The sequence below is a fragment of the Oncorhynchus mykiss genome, chromosome 6 (assembly GCF_013265735.2).
Source record: "Oncorhynchus mykiss isolate Arlee chromosome 6, USDA_OmykA_1.1, whole genome shotgun sequence".
NCBI classification, from domain to species: domain Eukaryota; kingdom Metazoa; phylum Chordata; class Actinopteri; order Salmoniformes; family Salmonidae; genus Oncorhynchus; species Oncorhynchus mykiss.
In genome coordinates, this window is record NC_048570.1 from 30,718,054 (window position 1) to 30,733,087 (window position 15,034).

The 15,034-nt window shown below is 43.3% G+C and overlaps 1 protein-coding gene across 4 annotated transcripts in view; it reads right to left on the reverse strand.

Moving 5' to 3' along the window:
- The window catches only part of LOC110525722 (AP-1 complex subunit beta-1), a 53,974-nt gene that overhangs the window by 23,269 nt on the left and 15,671 nt on the right, over positions 1–15,034 (reverse strand). For 2 of the 4 annotated variants that reach the window (XM_036979860.1, XM_036979859.1), the window contains exons 14-20: positions 14,628–14,838; positions 14,483–14,500; positions 11,397–11,549; positions 10,632–10,661; positions 10,402–10,539; positions 8,394–8,539; positions 8,185–8,314 (exon numbers count right to left, since the gene is read on the reverse strand). In XM_036979860.1, the coding sequence (XP_036835755.1) occupies positions 8,185–8,314; positions 8,394–8,539; positions 10,402–10,539; positions 10,632–10,661; positions 11,397–11,549; positions 14,483–14,500; positions 14,628–14,838 (826 nt within the window). The remainder of the gene's footprint in view (positions 1–8,184; positions 8,315–8,393; positions 8,540–10,401; positions 10,540–10,631; positions 10,662–11,396; positions 11,550–14,482; positions 14,501–14,627; positions 14,839–15,034) is intronic. The other 2 variants (XM_021606104.2, XM_021606105.2) reach the window with 2 other exon arrangements.

Sequence of the window (15,034 nt, forward strand, 5' to 3'; positions counted from 1 at the left end):
CAACTGGCAGGTTAATTAAATAGTACCCGCAAAAAACACATGTGTCAATGTCAACAGAGAAGAGGCGACTCCAGGATGCTGACCTTCTAGGAAGAGTTGCAAAGAAAAAGCCATATCATTAGTAGAGTGTTGACGTTGAAACTGGTGTTTTGCGGGTACTATTTAATGAAGATGCCAGTTGAGGACTTGTGTGGTGTCCATCTCTTTCTCTCGGAGGACCTGAGCCCTAGGACCATGCCTCAGGATTACTTGGCCTGATGACTCCTTGCTGTCCCCAGTCCACCTGGTCGTGCTGGTCGTCCAGTTTCAACTGTTTTGCCTGCAGCTATGGAACACTGACCTGTTCACCGGACGTGCTACCTTGTCCCGGAACTGCTGTGTACTCACGAATTCACTCTGAATGATCGGCTATGAAAAGCCAACTGACATTGACTCCTGAGGTGCTGACCTGTTGCACCCTCTACAACCACTGATTATTATTATTATTATTATTATTATTATTTGACCCTGCTGGTCATTGACCATCTTGGCCATGTACTGTTATAATCTCCACCCGGCACAGCCAGAAAAGGACTGGCCACCCCTCTGAGCTTGGTTCCTCTCTAGATGTATTTCTAGGTTCCTGCCTTTCTAAGGAGTTGTTCCTAGCCACCGTGCTTCTACATCTGCCTTGCTTGCTTGTTTGTGGTTTTAGGCTGGGTTTCTGTGTAGCACTTTGTGACATCAGCTGATGTAAAAATAGCTTTATAAATGCAGTTGATTGATATTTCAGACTGGCCAATAAAAATAAAAGATTAAGATGGGCAAAAGAACACAGACTCTGGACAGAGGAAGATTGGAAAAAAAGTGTTATGGACAGACAAATCTAAGTTTGAGGTGTTCGGATCCCAAACAACATTCGTGAGACGCTGAAAAAAATGAAGATGCTGGAGGAGTGCTTGAAATCATCTGTCAAGCATGGTGGAGGCAATGTGATGGTCTGGGGGTGCTTTGGTAAAGTGGGAGATTTGTACAGGGTAAAAGGGATCTTTTACCCTGTAAAAGGGAAGGACGGCTATCACTCCATTTTGCAATGCGATACCCTGTGGACAGCGCTTAATTGGAGCCAATTTCCTCCCACAACAGGACAATGACTCAAAGCACAGCTCCAAACTACGCAATAACTATTTAGGGAAGAGCAGTCAGCTGGTATTCTTTTTTTTTTATTTTATTTTTTACACCCCTTTTTCTCCCCAATTTCGTGGTATCCAATTGTTGTAGTAGCTACTATCTTGTCTCATCGCTACAACTCCCGTACGGGCTCGGGAGAGACGAAGGTTGAAAGTCATGCGTCCTCCGATACACAACCCAACCAAGCCGCACTGCTTCTTAACACAGCACGCATCCAACCCGGAAGCCAGCCGCACCAATGCGCCGGAGGAAACACCGTGCACCTGGCCACCTTGGTTAGCGCACACTGCGCCCAGCCCGCCACAGGAGTCGCTGGTGCGACACCCCTACCGACCAATTCCTCCCTAACCCGGGCGACGCTAGGCCAATTGTGCGTCGCCCCACGGACCTCCCGGTCACGGCCGGTTACGACAGAGCCTGGGCGCGAACCCAGGAACTCTGATGGCACTGCAGTACAGCGCCCTTAACCACTGCGCCACCCGGGAGGCCCGTCAGCTGGTATTCTGTCTATAATGGAATGGCCAGCACAGTCACTGGATCTCAACCCTATTGAGCTGTTGTGGGAGCAGCTATGGTATGGTACGTAAGAAGTGTCCATCAAGTCAATCCAACTTGTGGGAGGTGCTTCAGGAAGCATGGGGTGAAATCTCTTCAGATTACCTCAACAAATTGACAACTAGAATGCCAAAGGTCAGCAAGGCTGTAATTGCTGCAAATGGACGATTCTTGACGAAAGCAAAAGTTTGAAGGACAACTATTTCAATTAAAAATCATTATTTATAACCTTGTCAACATCTTGACTATATTTCCTATTCATTTGGCAACTCACTTCATGTATGTTTTCATGGAAAACAATAACATTTCTAAGTGGCCCCAAACTTATGAACGGTAGTGTATATTGTAATCTATAACAGCACCTGTTTGGCACACACATGCACATAGCGCTTGCTCCTTACATTCTTTTTCTTGATCTCCAGTATTTCCCACTAGTCAAATTTATTCCACACTTCCAACTTCCCCTTTACCTCCTGAGGAACCAGTAAACATTCCCCTGTTTCGCGTTTTTGTCACGTCCTCTACATCCATTTGCTGTCACATGTGTTCAGAGTTTGTTAAAGCCTATTTAATAGACGCGACTATGATATGCTACAGGTCAGGCCCTATTGGTCACATGCATGCGATGCTTACGTGTCACGTAAAAACAGTAAGGGTTGAGGTAAATTCCTTAACAAATGAGGGATTTCAGTAACATTACTTTTCAGTCAGAAATGGCTGTCATTATGTTGCAGCTTCAGAAACACAGACAGGGCAATACTTAGAACTGTTAAGGCTCCATGGATTGATGAGGAATTGAAAAACTGTATGGTTGAAAGAGATGAGGCAAAAGGATTGGCTAATAAGTCTGGCTGCACATCTGACTGGCTTACTTACTGCAAATTGAGAAATGATGTGACTAAACTCTACAAAAAGAAGAAACTTTATTATGAAGCCAAGATCAACGATATAAAGAATGATGGAAAGAAACGTGAGTACTTTAAATGAAATTATGGGCAGAAAGAGAAATTCAACTCCAACTTTCATCGAATCAGATGGCTTATTCATCACAAAACTATTTGATATTGCAAATTATTTTAATGATTGCCAATGAAATAAAGTGGACAAACTTAGGCAGGATATGCCAACAATGAACAGTGAGCAATTGTATTCATGCATAAAAAAACTAATAATGAAAGAAAAGCATTGCTGAGCTGACTACAGCTCAGCATTTAACACCATAGTACCCTCCAAACTCGTCATCAAGCTCGAGACCCTGGGTCTCGACCCCGCCCTGTGCAACTGGGTACTGGACTTCATGACGGGCCGCCCCCAGGTGGTGAGGGTAGGTAACAACATCTCCACCCCGCTGATCCTCAACACTGGGGCCCCACAAGGGTGCGTTCTGAGCCCTCTCCTGTACTCCCTGTTCATCCACGACTGCGTGGCCACGCACGCCTCCAACTCAATCATCAAGTTTGCGGACGACACAACAGTGGTAGGCTTGATTACCAACAATGACGAGACGGCCTACAGGGAGGTGGCGAGGGCCCTCGGAGTGTGGTGTCAGGAAAATAACCTCACACTCAACGTCAACAAAACTAAGGAGATGATTGTGGACTTCAGGAAACAGCAGAGGGAACACCCCCCTATCCACATCGATGGAACAGTAATGGAGAGGGTAGTAAGTTTTAAGTTCCTCGGCGTACACATCACAGACAAACTGAATTGGTCCACCCACACAGACAGCATCGTGAAGAAGGCGCAGCAGCGCCTCTTCAACCTCAGGAGGCTGAAGAAATTCGGCTTGTCACCAAAAGCACTCACAAACTTCTACAGATGCACAATCGAGAGCATCCTGTCGGGCTGTATCACCGCCTGGTACGGCAACTGCTCCGCCCACAACCGTAAGGCTCTCCAGAGGGTAGTGAGGTCTGCACAACGCATCACCGGGGGCAAACTACCTGCCCTCCAGGACACCTACACCACCCGATGTCACAGGAAGGCCATAAAGATCATCAAGGACAACAACCACCCGAGCCACTGCGAGGTCAGTACAGGTGCATCAAAGCTGGGACCGAGAGACTGAAAAACAGCTTCTATCTCAAGGCCATCAGACTGTTAAACAGCCACCACTAACATTGAGTGGCTGCTGCCAACACACTGACTCAACTCCAGCCACTTTAATAATGGGAATTGATGTAAAATATATCGCTAGCCACTTTAAACAATGCTACTTAATATAATGTTTACATACCCTACATTATTCATCTCATATGTATACGTATATACTGTATAATCTACTGCATCTTTATGTAATACATGTATCACTAGCCACTTTAAACTATGCCACTTTGTTTACATACTCATATGTATATACTGTACTCTACTGATACCATCTACTGCATCTTGCCTATGCCGCTCTGTACCATCACTCATTCATATATCTTTATGTACATATTCTTTATCCCTTTACACTTGTGTGTATAAGGTAGTAGTTTTGGAATTGTTAGCTAGATTACTCGTTGGTTATTACTGCATTGTCGGAGCTAGAAGCACAAGCATTTCGCTACACTCGCATTAACATCTGCTAACCATGTGTATGTGACAAATAAAATTTGATTTGAATTTTGTATAGTTAGTGTGGGCGAGGTGGAAAATTATTGTTATCAATCAATAATGACAAACCTCCTGGCATTGATAACTTAGATGGAAAGCTACTGAGGATGGTAGCTGACTCTATAGCCTCTCCTATCTGTCATATTGTTAATCTGAGCCTAGAGGAAAGTCTGACTTCCCTCCAAGCCTGAGGACAAAGTAATTCCGCCACCCAAGTGGCAAAGTGGTAAAGCAGCCTTTACTGGTTCTAAAAGCAGACCTATAAGCTTGCTGCCAGCTCTTAGCAAACTGTTGGGAAAAGAATGGTGTTTCACCAAATAGCATTGCATTTCCCTGTAAACAAATTAACAACAGATTTTCAGCATGCTTATAGACAAGGGCACTCAACATGTACTGCACTGACACAAATGGCTGATGATTGCTTGAAAGAAATTGATAAGAAGATTGTGGGAGCTGTACTGTTAGATTTTAGTGCAGCTTTTGATATTATTGTTCATAACCTGTTGTTGAAAAATACTTGTGCTATGGCTTTTCAACCTCTGCCATAATGTGGATTCAGAGCCATCTATCTCATAGAACTCAAAGGGTTTTCTTTAATGGAATCTTCTCTAATATCAAACACGTAGTGTGGTGTACCACAGGGCAGCTCTCTAGGCCCTTTAATCTTTTCTAATTTACCAATAACCTGCCACTGGCATTAAACAAAGCATGTGTGTCCATGTATGCTGATTATTCAACCATATACACATCAGCAACCACAGCTAATGAAGTCACTGAAACCCTTAAATAGCTGCAGTCTGTTTTGGAATGGATGGCCAGTAATAAACTGGTCCTGAACATCTCTAAAACTAAGAGCATTGTATTTGGTACAAATCATTCCTTAAGTGTTAGACCTCAGCTAAATCTGGTAATGAATGGTGTGGCTGTTGAACAAGTAGAGACGACTAAATTACTTGGCGTTACCTTAGATTGTAAACTGTCATGGTCAAAACATATAGTTTCAATGGTTGTAAAGATGGGGAGAGGTCTAGCCGTAATAAAGAGATGCTCTGCTTTTGACACCACACTCCAAAAAGCAAGTTCTACAGGCTCTAGTTTGGTCTAATCTTGATTATTGTCCAGCCGTAGGGCTGGGGGAAATTACAATATATATTGTGTGACGATAGACGTTTTTTTATCGTTTCATATTACGCTCTATCGTTTATTTCGTTGTGTCGCAAATCACTCTTTTTGGCAAGATTTTTTGTCAATTGGACAACGCTTTACGTCCTTCCACACAGCTGCAACACAAACAAACATGGAGGAGAGTGAACGTGACACAGAGCACGGAGACACAGAGCTCGTACCTAAGAGAGGGGCTACTTTGGTCGCATGGACGTGGTTTGGGTATGACAAATCTGACACGGACCAGAAACCCGTCCTCTGCAAAATATGCCGTAGGCCGGTTCCAACAACAGGCTCAAACATCACTAACCTCTTTTACCACCTATGCAAGAAACAAGTGAAACAGTACATAGAGAGTGTCTACGGATGAGACCCAAAAAAGTACAGTCTAGTGCTCAAAACAAAACCCCAGACTCAGACGTTGCAAGAGGCTTTTGCCCGCGGCACACCATATGGCAAAGAATCATGAAGATGGAACAAGATAACAGCTGCCTTTACAACTTATATCTGCAAGGACATGGCCCCAATTTACAGAGTCGACAAACAGGGGTTTCGTGAGTTGGTGCCAACACAACCTAAGGTACCAAAATGATATGTGACACGTATTAATGCCAAAATAACATGCAAATCAGGCAAGCCCCCAAAAATACATTTTAGGCCTATATTTATTTTGTTTGCAACTATAGTTGAAGTGTTTTCTATTTACCTTTTTAGAGATATTAATATTTTGTTACATGCTTAACTGAACGTTTTCACAAAGTTTCTAAATAAAAAGGAGGAATAATCAAATATATGAGGAAGTACCTTTTATTTGTTGAGTAGAATTTAAAATGTAATAAAAAATATGCCTTTACATGTGGTCATTTTATTTAAACTATTTATTCATTGAATTTACAAAAAAATTTGCTATATTGTGATATGTATTGTTATCGGCATATGAGATTTTGGCTTTTGCAACAGCTAATGGGGATCCTAACAAAATACCAAAAAAACACTTGATGTTCTGTGATGGTCGCTGCAGTAGGGAGGAAAGACAACGTGTGCTAGTCACACAGTTGTTAGCTGTTTTTTTTAACACAGCAATTCTGAGCCAGGACAAGCACATCAATTGTGGTCGGACTCCCTCTAATCATTTGTGTGTCTTAATTGTTTAAACAAACACAGACAAGCTCAGTGCATATAGTTGATTTGATTAAAACACATAGTATGTGTCTATATGGAAAAATACACGTGTAAAAACTTCAACCAATCGAAAGAACAGACCAACATTTTTTTTTTTGTCGGGGACAGCCCTATTCTGAATAAATAACTGCCATTGCGTGTTCTCTTCTTTAAAGTTCTAATGGCTGCTGTATTAAACATTCAGCAAACAAGAACTTGAATCTCTCTTCGAACAGTCTATTAGTATTTGAAATGCTAAAAGAAAAAAAAAATGTCCAGCAAGCTATTCTAGTCTAGCTTTTCCTGGGACTCCAAGAGCTAAGTTGCGTTTTCTTTAGGTAGATACGGCAACGGAGCGGAGGTGCGTATTGCGCAAGAGACAGAGGCTATAATTTAGAAGCTTATGCATAACACACACTCACACTGGTTCATCTGGCACCTACTGCCATACCTCGTTGAAAGGCACTTAAACATTTTGTCTTGCCCATTCACCCTCTGAATTGCACACATACACAACCCATGTCTCAAGGCTTAAAAATTATTCTTTAACCGATCTACACTGATTTGAAGTGGACTTAACAAGTGACATCAATAAGAGATCACAGCTTTCATCTGGATTCACCTGATCAGTCTTATCAGACTGGATTAATTTACTGGGGGAGCTCAGGTAATGTAATTATGTGCATGAGCACAAATCACCACATCTGTATTTTAGTCCCTAGACATTTAAAACATCTTCCTACCTAGAAGAGCCTCCAGGCTTCCGTCATAATTATCAATTTTGAATGAGGAAAACAATTATTACGGGGCAGTTGGGAAAAGCTAATCCCATCCGAATCGTCCACTGGAAAAACTGACATGCTGGGGTAGTAATTACATCACCTACATTCTATAGTAATACTAGTCCCGTGTGAATAGGGCTTTAGTCATGGAAAGAGCAGGATGTTTTGTACACTCAGTGCATCTCAATCTTGACCAGGATTAGGCCGATCTATTTTGGGTGCAATTTGAATGGAATTGATGGGAGAGAAAAAGACTGCGGCAAAGATATTTGAGTGACAGGCTGTTATAAAACTCTTTACAATGAAAGAATAAGGTGACCACCGAAAGCCAGATGGAGAAGTGTAAATTAGACGCGCATTGTCATTATATTACTGTAGCTGCAGCAAATGTAGTCCTTCCTTTTACAAGACAAAAAGTTACCATGAGATGATAAACTCATTGAACTACACTCCGTAGTGAGAAGCGGTGTCCCCACCATGAGCGTCGATGATTGGTCAAGCAGATAGCAGAGAGGAGGCCGTTGAGAAGACAGATTTAGACAGCGCATATCATTTAACAGTGCCATTTCAATTCATGCTTTTCATATAAATAATTTATTATAAATCTACCGGTTTCTTGCAGTTATTTATCCTGGGAAAAGGGAGTGGGTTTGGGCTGGATCTCTCAGTAACCCGGTTCCCACTATTCAACCCTAGTCTGAAGCAGCCTAGTCTCCTGAAACATCCTGTACAACTAACATTGTGGGAAAGTTACCTGTAGGTTGTTGAGAGGGTCCATCTTCATGACTGGCCCAACAGTGCTGAGGGGGAGGCTGACTTCAATGGTCTGGTTTGGGCCGAGAGGGGTGAGGACCTGGAGTGGGCCGGCAGGGGCCAGTCCAAAACTAGAGAGAGAAGAGTTCCAGTCAGAACTAGAACAAAATTCCTTATTACCGTCATATAGACATATAGACTTCCGCTCACCTGTTCCTGTTGAATTGGATGGCGAAGTCAGTCATGACGCTCATGGCCTTGTTGGTGAGGACCAGCTCCATCTGGATGACTCCAGCACGCCGGGCGAAGGTCCCAGAGATCTCCAGACCTTTAGCCTTCATGGCTGGGAGCCACACCTGAGGATACCATAAGAGGAAGTTTGTATTAAATAATAATAATAATAATAATTCAATTTATTTGGCGGACACCATCAGGGCACTCAATGAAATATCACATTAACAGTAGAATCCGTACATCAGGTCAGAAAATCAAGAGCATCAATCAAAGTACAATTTAAAATCAAAAAGGACAATACGAAACAGGACAGGTAAAAATAAGGAAGGGTTGGGTAGAGAATCCAAACATGGTTAAGGGTAAGGTTTATGTTGGAGGGGACACAGTGATACTGGGAGAGCACAGAAGTAATGTAGGACAGAGTCAATCATAGACCATAGGTATCCTTGAAGAGGTGTGTTTTCAGGTTTTTTAATGAGATGGCTATCTGCATGTTGTAAGTATGGGGGAAGTGCATTCCAGAGCCTGGGTGCCGAGCAACTGAAGGCTCGGGCACCCATGTTGGAGATGCGGGGGAGGGGGGTGACAAGGAGACCACCAGAGGAGGGGCGGAAGGGGGCATAGACTGGGAGAACATCAGAGAGGTAGGTGGGTACCAGGTTGTGGAGAGCGTGGAGGAGTGTCTTCAGCATGATCATCTAGGAACATATAGGCCTAGTAGTTACAGTGCATTTGGAAAGTATTCAGACCCCTTGACTTTCTCACACATTCTTCTCTGCAGATGCTCTCAAGCTCTGTCAGGTTGGATGGGGAGCGTTGCTACACAGCTATTTTCAGGTCTCTCCAGAGATGTTTGATTGGGTTCAAGTCAGGGCCACTCAAAAGACATTCAGAGACTTGTCCCGAAGCCACTCCTGTGTTGTCTTAGCTGTGTGCTTAGGGTCGTTGTCCTGTTGGAAGGTGAACCTTCACCTCAGTCTGAGATCCTGAGCGCTCTGGAGCAGGTTTTCATCAAGGATCTCGCTGTACTCTACTCCGTTCATCTTTCCCTCGATCCTGACTAGTCTCCCAGTCCCTGTCACTGAAAAACATCCCCACAGCATGATGCTGCCACCACCATACTTCAGGTTTCCTCCAGAAGTGACACTTGGCATTCAGGACAAAGAGTTCAATCTTGGTTTCATCAGACCAGAGAATCTAGTTTATCATGGTCTGAGAGTCCTTTAGGTGCCTTTTGGCAAACTCCAAGCGGGCTGTCATGTACCTTTTACTAAAGAGTGGCTTCCGTCTGGCCACTATACCATAAAGGCCTAATTGGTGGAGTGCTGCAGAGATGGTTGTCCTTCTGGAAGGTTCTCCCATCTCCACAGAGGAACTCTGTAGATCTGTCAGTGACCATCGGGTTCTTGGTCACCTCCCTGACCAAGTCCCTTCTCCCCCTATTGCTCTATTTGCCCAGGCGGCCAGCTCTAGGAAGATTCTTGGTGGTTCCAAACTTCTTCCATTTAAGAATGAAGAAGGCCACCGTCTTCTTGGGGACCTTCAATACTTACATTTTTTGGTACCCTTCCCCATATCTTTCCCCTGCCACAATCCTGTCTCGGAACTCTACGGACAATTATTCTGACATGCATTGTCAACTGTGAGACCTTATATAGACAGGTGTGTGCCTTTCCAATTCATGTCCAATCAATTGAATTTACCACAGGTGGACTATAATCAAGTTGTAGAAACGTCAAGGATGATCAATGGAAACAGGAGGCACCCGAGCTCAATTTCAAGTATCATAGCAAAAGGGTCTGAATACTTACATTTTTAATACAATTTATAAAAACCTGTTTTTGCTTTGCCATTATGGAATACTGTGGGTAGATTGATGAGGGCATTTTTTTTATTTAATCAATTTTAGAATAAGGCTGTAACGTAACAAAATAGTATCAATACTATCATATTAAGTGTACTACCATACTCTATAGGCACTCACTGTCTTGGGTGGAATGTATGCTCCCATCGGCATGCCAACCCCCCCTCCGAGGTCAAAGAGGTCTCCAAGGCCGCCTCCCACAGGAGCGTTTAGAGAGGCTGGCATCACAGCGGGAGCTGCGCCAAAACCAGCCCCCATCTTTGGATGAGAGACCATGTTAAAGAGCTGAACATCAAAATTGCACCGAAATATTATTTTTCCAAATTAAATGTTTAAACAACCAGGCTTACCGCAGGACTCCCACCAATATCTCCTCCAAGCTGAGGAGAGAGAGAGAGAGGAGTTCAGTTTATACATTATTAGAATGTTACACCTTATTCCAGCAGGATGAGGGAGATGCTAGAGGAAAGACTGAGGGAGGGAGGTGGGTGTGTGATGAGGGGTTGCTAAGATAACCATGTTCCATGACAAATGAAAAGCATGGTTTAAACTGGGGAAGGTGAGATGAGAGCATACAGAACAGTGTTCTATATCTATGATGAGAGCTACTGGAGGGTCATATGGAGGTCGAAGAGCGCAGGACGAGCATCATGTATTCAGGTTTTCATTCAGATATCTCAGAAACTGTAAATGCCAACTGTTTGCCAGCACAGTGGTCAGTTAGGTGGTTAAACAGAGAAATCAGTATTGAAATACATCACCATCAAAAAAATAAAAATGATGAAGAGATGAGTGCAAATGGAAACCAGAAATGAATAGGGCCTAAACATCTAGAGTAGCGTGTTAAAATCATAACAAATACAGCTAGCTACAGTAAGTAAGGGCTTTTGGAACAACAAACACAACAAGACCTACAAAAGGTCTCAGAGGCCTGAAATAAACTTAAAAAGGAACTAAAGAAACTTGTTGAGACGATAGGAAACATCTCTGATCTACTACAACAGACAGTGACACTGCAGCTAGAGATGGGGAGAGGTCACAGTACAGCACAGGGTACCATAAGGGGACTCCAGTCTAGTCTGTCTAGGAGCCTCTACTGATGCCCCTCAACCAACCTCAGCAGGGGGGCTGTGCTCAGTAGAGCTGTGGTCAGGGGGGCTGTCAGTGTGACTGTAGTCAGTGTAGGTGTAGTCAGTGTGGGTGTACACTGGCGACGGGGGCTGAGGTGACGGAGACTGTGGAGGGTCCGTCCGCAGGGGAACGTGTGGCTGATGGCAGGATGAATACAGTAGAGTTGTCATGTTAGATGTATTCATTGACATGGAACAATCAGGATGCATCAAGCACAGAGAAAGAATATTGAAGAGGTGAATACAGGACACAGTATATATATATATATATATATATATATATATATATATACACACACATACACACACACACACACACTTGTAGATATAGCAATGGTAATGCCCTACTAGGCTTGGGCAGTTTACCAGAGTATTTGGAAAAGCCACAGGATGGTTTTTCCAATAAATAAAATGTAAAAAAATATATTTGTCGTTTTTCAAATAAGTGTATATTTGTAGCTACGTTTTAAGTGATTACCTGCAGTCAACTTGTACAATACCATAGGAAATTGCATTCTTCATTTCTCCTGTCACATTATTTTAAATGATGAAGCTTACCGTAGTTGCCCAGAACATTTGAGCCAGTCACGTGTTTGTAAACAGCACAACGGGAGGAAGCGAGCTGGGGAGTACATAGCATTCTATAGCTATCAGCGAGTCTGTTGTGCAGCGCACATTAAGTGATGACGTTACACTTGTATGCGATTCACTACTAAATGTTTACCATCAGATATCTTATACAGTGCCTTGCGAAAGTATTCGGCCCCCTTGAACTTTGCGACCTTTTGTCACATTTCAGGCTTCAAACATAAAGATATAAAACTGTATTTTTTTGTGAAGAATCAACAACAAGTGGGACACAATCATGAAGTGGAACGACATTTATTGGATATTTCAAACTTTTTTAACAAATCAAAAACTGAAAAATTGGGCGTGCAAAATTATTCAGCCCCTTTACTTTCAGTGCAGCAAACTCTCTGCAGAAGTTCAGTGAGGATCTCTGAATGATCCAATGTTGACCTAAATGACTAATGATGATAAATACAATCCACCTGTGTGTAATCAAGTCTCCGTATAAATGCACCTGCACTGTGATAGTCTCAGAGGTCCGTTAAATGCGCAGAGAGCATCATGAAGAACAAGGAACACACCAGGCAGGTCCGAGATACTGTTGTGAAGAAGTTTAAAGCCGGATTGCAAAATGATTCAGCCCCCTTAAGTTAATACTTTGTAGCGCCACCTTTTGCTGTGATTACAGCTGTAAGTCGCTTGGGGTATGTCTCTATCAGTTTTGCACATCGAGAGACTGACATTTTTTCCCATTCCTCCTTGCAAAACAGCTCGAGCTCAGTGAGATTGGATGGAGAGCATTTGTGAACAGCAGTTTTCAGTTCTTTCCACAGATTCTCGATTGGATTCAGGTCTGGACTTTGACTTGGCCATTCTAACACCTGGATATGTTTATTTTTGAACCATTCCATTGTAGATTTTGCTTTATGTTTTGGATCATTGTCTTGTTGGAAGACAAATCTCCGTCCCAGTCTCAGGTCTTTTGCAGACTCCATCAGGTTTTCTTCCAGAATGGTCCTGTATTTGGCTCCATCCATCTTCCCATCAATTTTAACCATCTTCCCTGTCCCTGCTGAAGAAAAGCAGGCCCAAACCATGATGCTGCCACCACCATGTTTTACAGTGGGGATGGTGTGTTCAGGGTGATGAGCTGTGTTGCTTTTACGTCAAACATAACGTTTTGCATTGTTGCCAAAAAGTTCAATTTTGGTTTCATCTGACCAGAGCACCTTCTTCCACATGTTTGGTGTGTCTCCCAGGTGGCTTGTGGCAAACTTTAAACAACACTTTTTATGGATATCTTTAAGAAATGGCTTTCTTCTTGCCACTCTTCCATAAAGGCCAGATTTGTGCAATATACGACTGATTGTTGTCCTATGGACAGAGTCTCCCACCTCAGCTGTAGATCTCTGCAGTTCATCCAGAGTGATCATGGGCCTCTTGGCTGCATCTCTGATCAGTCTTCTCCTTGTATGAGCTGAACGTTTAGAGGGACGGCCAGGTCTTGGTAGATTTGCAGTGGTCTGATACTCCTTCCATTTCAATATTATCGCTTGCACAGTGCTCCTTGGGATGTTTAAAGCTTGGGAAATCTTTTTGTATCCAAATCCGGCTTTAAACTTCTTCACAAAAGTATCTCGGACCTGCCTGTTGTGTTCCTTGTTCTTCATGATGCTCTCTGCGCTTTTAACGGACCCCTGAGACTATCACAGTGCAGGTGCATTTATACGGAGACTTGATTACACACAGGTGGATTGTATTTATCATCATTAGTCATTTAGGTCAACATTGGATCATTCAGAGATCCTCACTGAACTTCTGGAGAGAGTTTGCTGCACTGAAAGTAAAGGGGCTGAATAATTTTGCACGCCCAATTTTTCAGTTTTTGATTTGTTAAAAAAGTTTGAAATATCCAATAAATGTCATTCCACTTCTTGATTGTGTCCCACTTGTTGATTCTTCACAAAAAAATACAGTTTTATATCTTTATGTTTGAAGCCTGAAATGTGGCAAAAGGTCGCAAAGTTCAAGGGGGCCGAATATTTTCGCAAGGCACTGTAAGAGCTTTCTGCCAGAAGTCAAAGCGCTCTGGATGAATTCTGTACAGCTGCCATTTATTCCCCGTGCTTCCTACGATCGTTCCCCCCCCCCCCCCCCCCCCCCCCCCCCCTGCCGTTCTTCTCCCATCTGCTCCGTGTATACATGCTGCTCTTCCTTCAGATAAACATTAATCACAACTTTTTGCAAATGTATATGTTCACACTCACTGAAAATTACATTCTGTAGCTACTAGTTATGCGTGTATAATTTTATGTGCTGCGTTTTTAGCGCTCCCTTGTGTGCTTTGCCGGTATTACCGTAAATCCAGGTATGAGAGAAGGACAGTATGACAATATAAAAGTCTGGATACCACCCAAGCCTAGCTGCTACATCTAACTAATGATGATGTACTGTGATGTGTGACTATAGCTATGTCCTCTCCCTCCTTGTACTTTAGTTACCGGTTCAGACTCATCCATCTGCAGGTGTGGCATTAAAAAAAAGAAGGAAAAAAAAGAGGAAAACACTCAGTCAAAAATAAAAAATGGACTATGTTCACTGGTTGACCAGGGGTAGCAGCACAGCAGGCTACAGTGAGGTACCTACCAGGCTGTCCAGACCACCACCAAGGAGATCCATGCCCCCCATCTGCATGCCGGAGGTGGAGGGGGTGGGACCAGCGGTGGTGGGGGGTGCCAGGTCCAGGTTGAGAAGGTCCCCCAGGAGGTCGCCCTGGGAGGGGATGATAGAGGGGGCAGCTTCAGGGGCAGAGCCCCCAGCAGCATTGCCCACATCTGGGCATTCCGTACCCTCTCCTCTGGGGGATGGAGAGACCAGGACAGAGGGAGTTAGAGACAACTGCAAAGATTCACCACAATAAAAAGGGGGTATTTAAGAACTTCAGCCAAGCTAAATTATCTGGAACTCTTGATTCAATAAACCAACCCTGCTTAATATTGGTCCTAAGGTTATTTAAGGGAACACCATTGGCACATCTTAAAGGCAATGAAAAG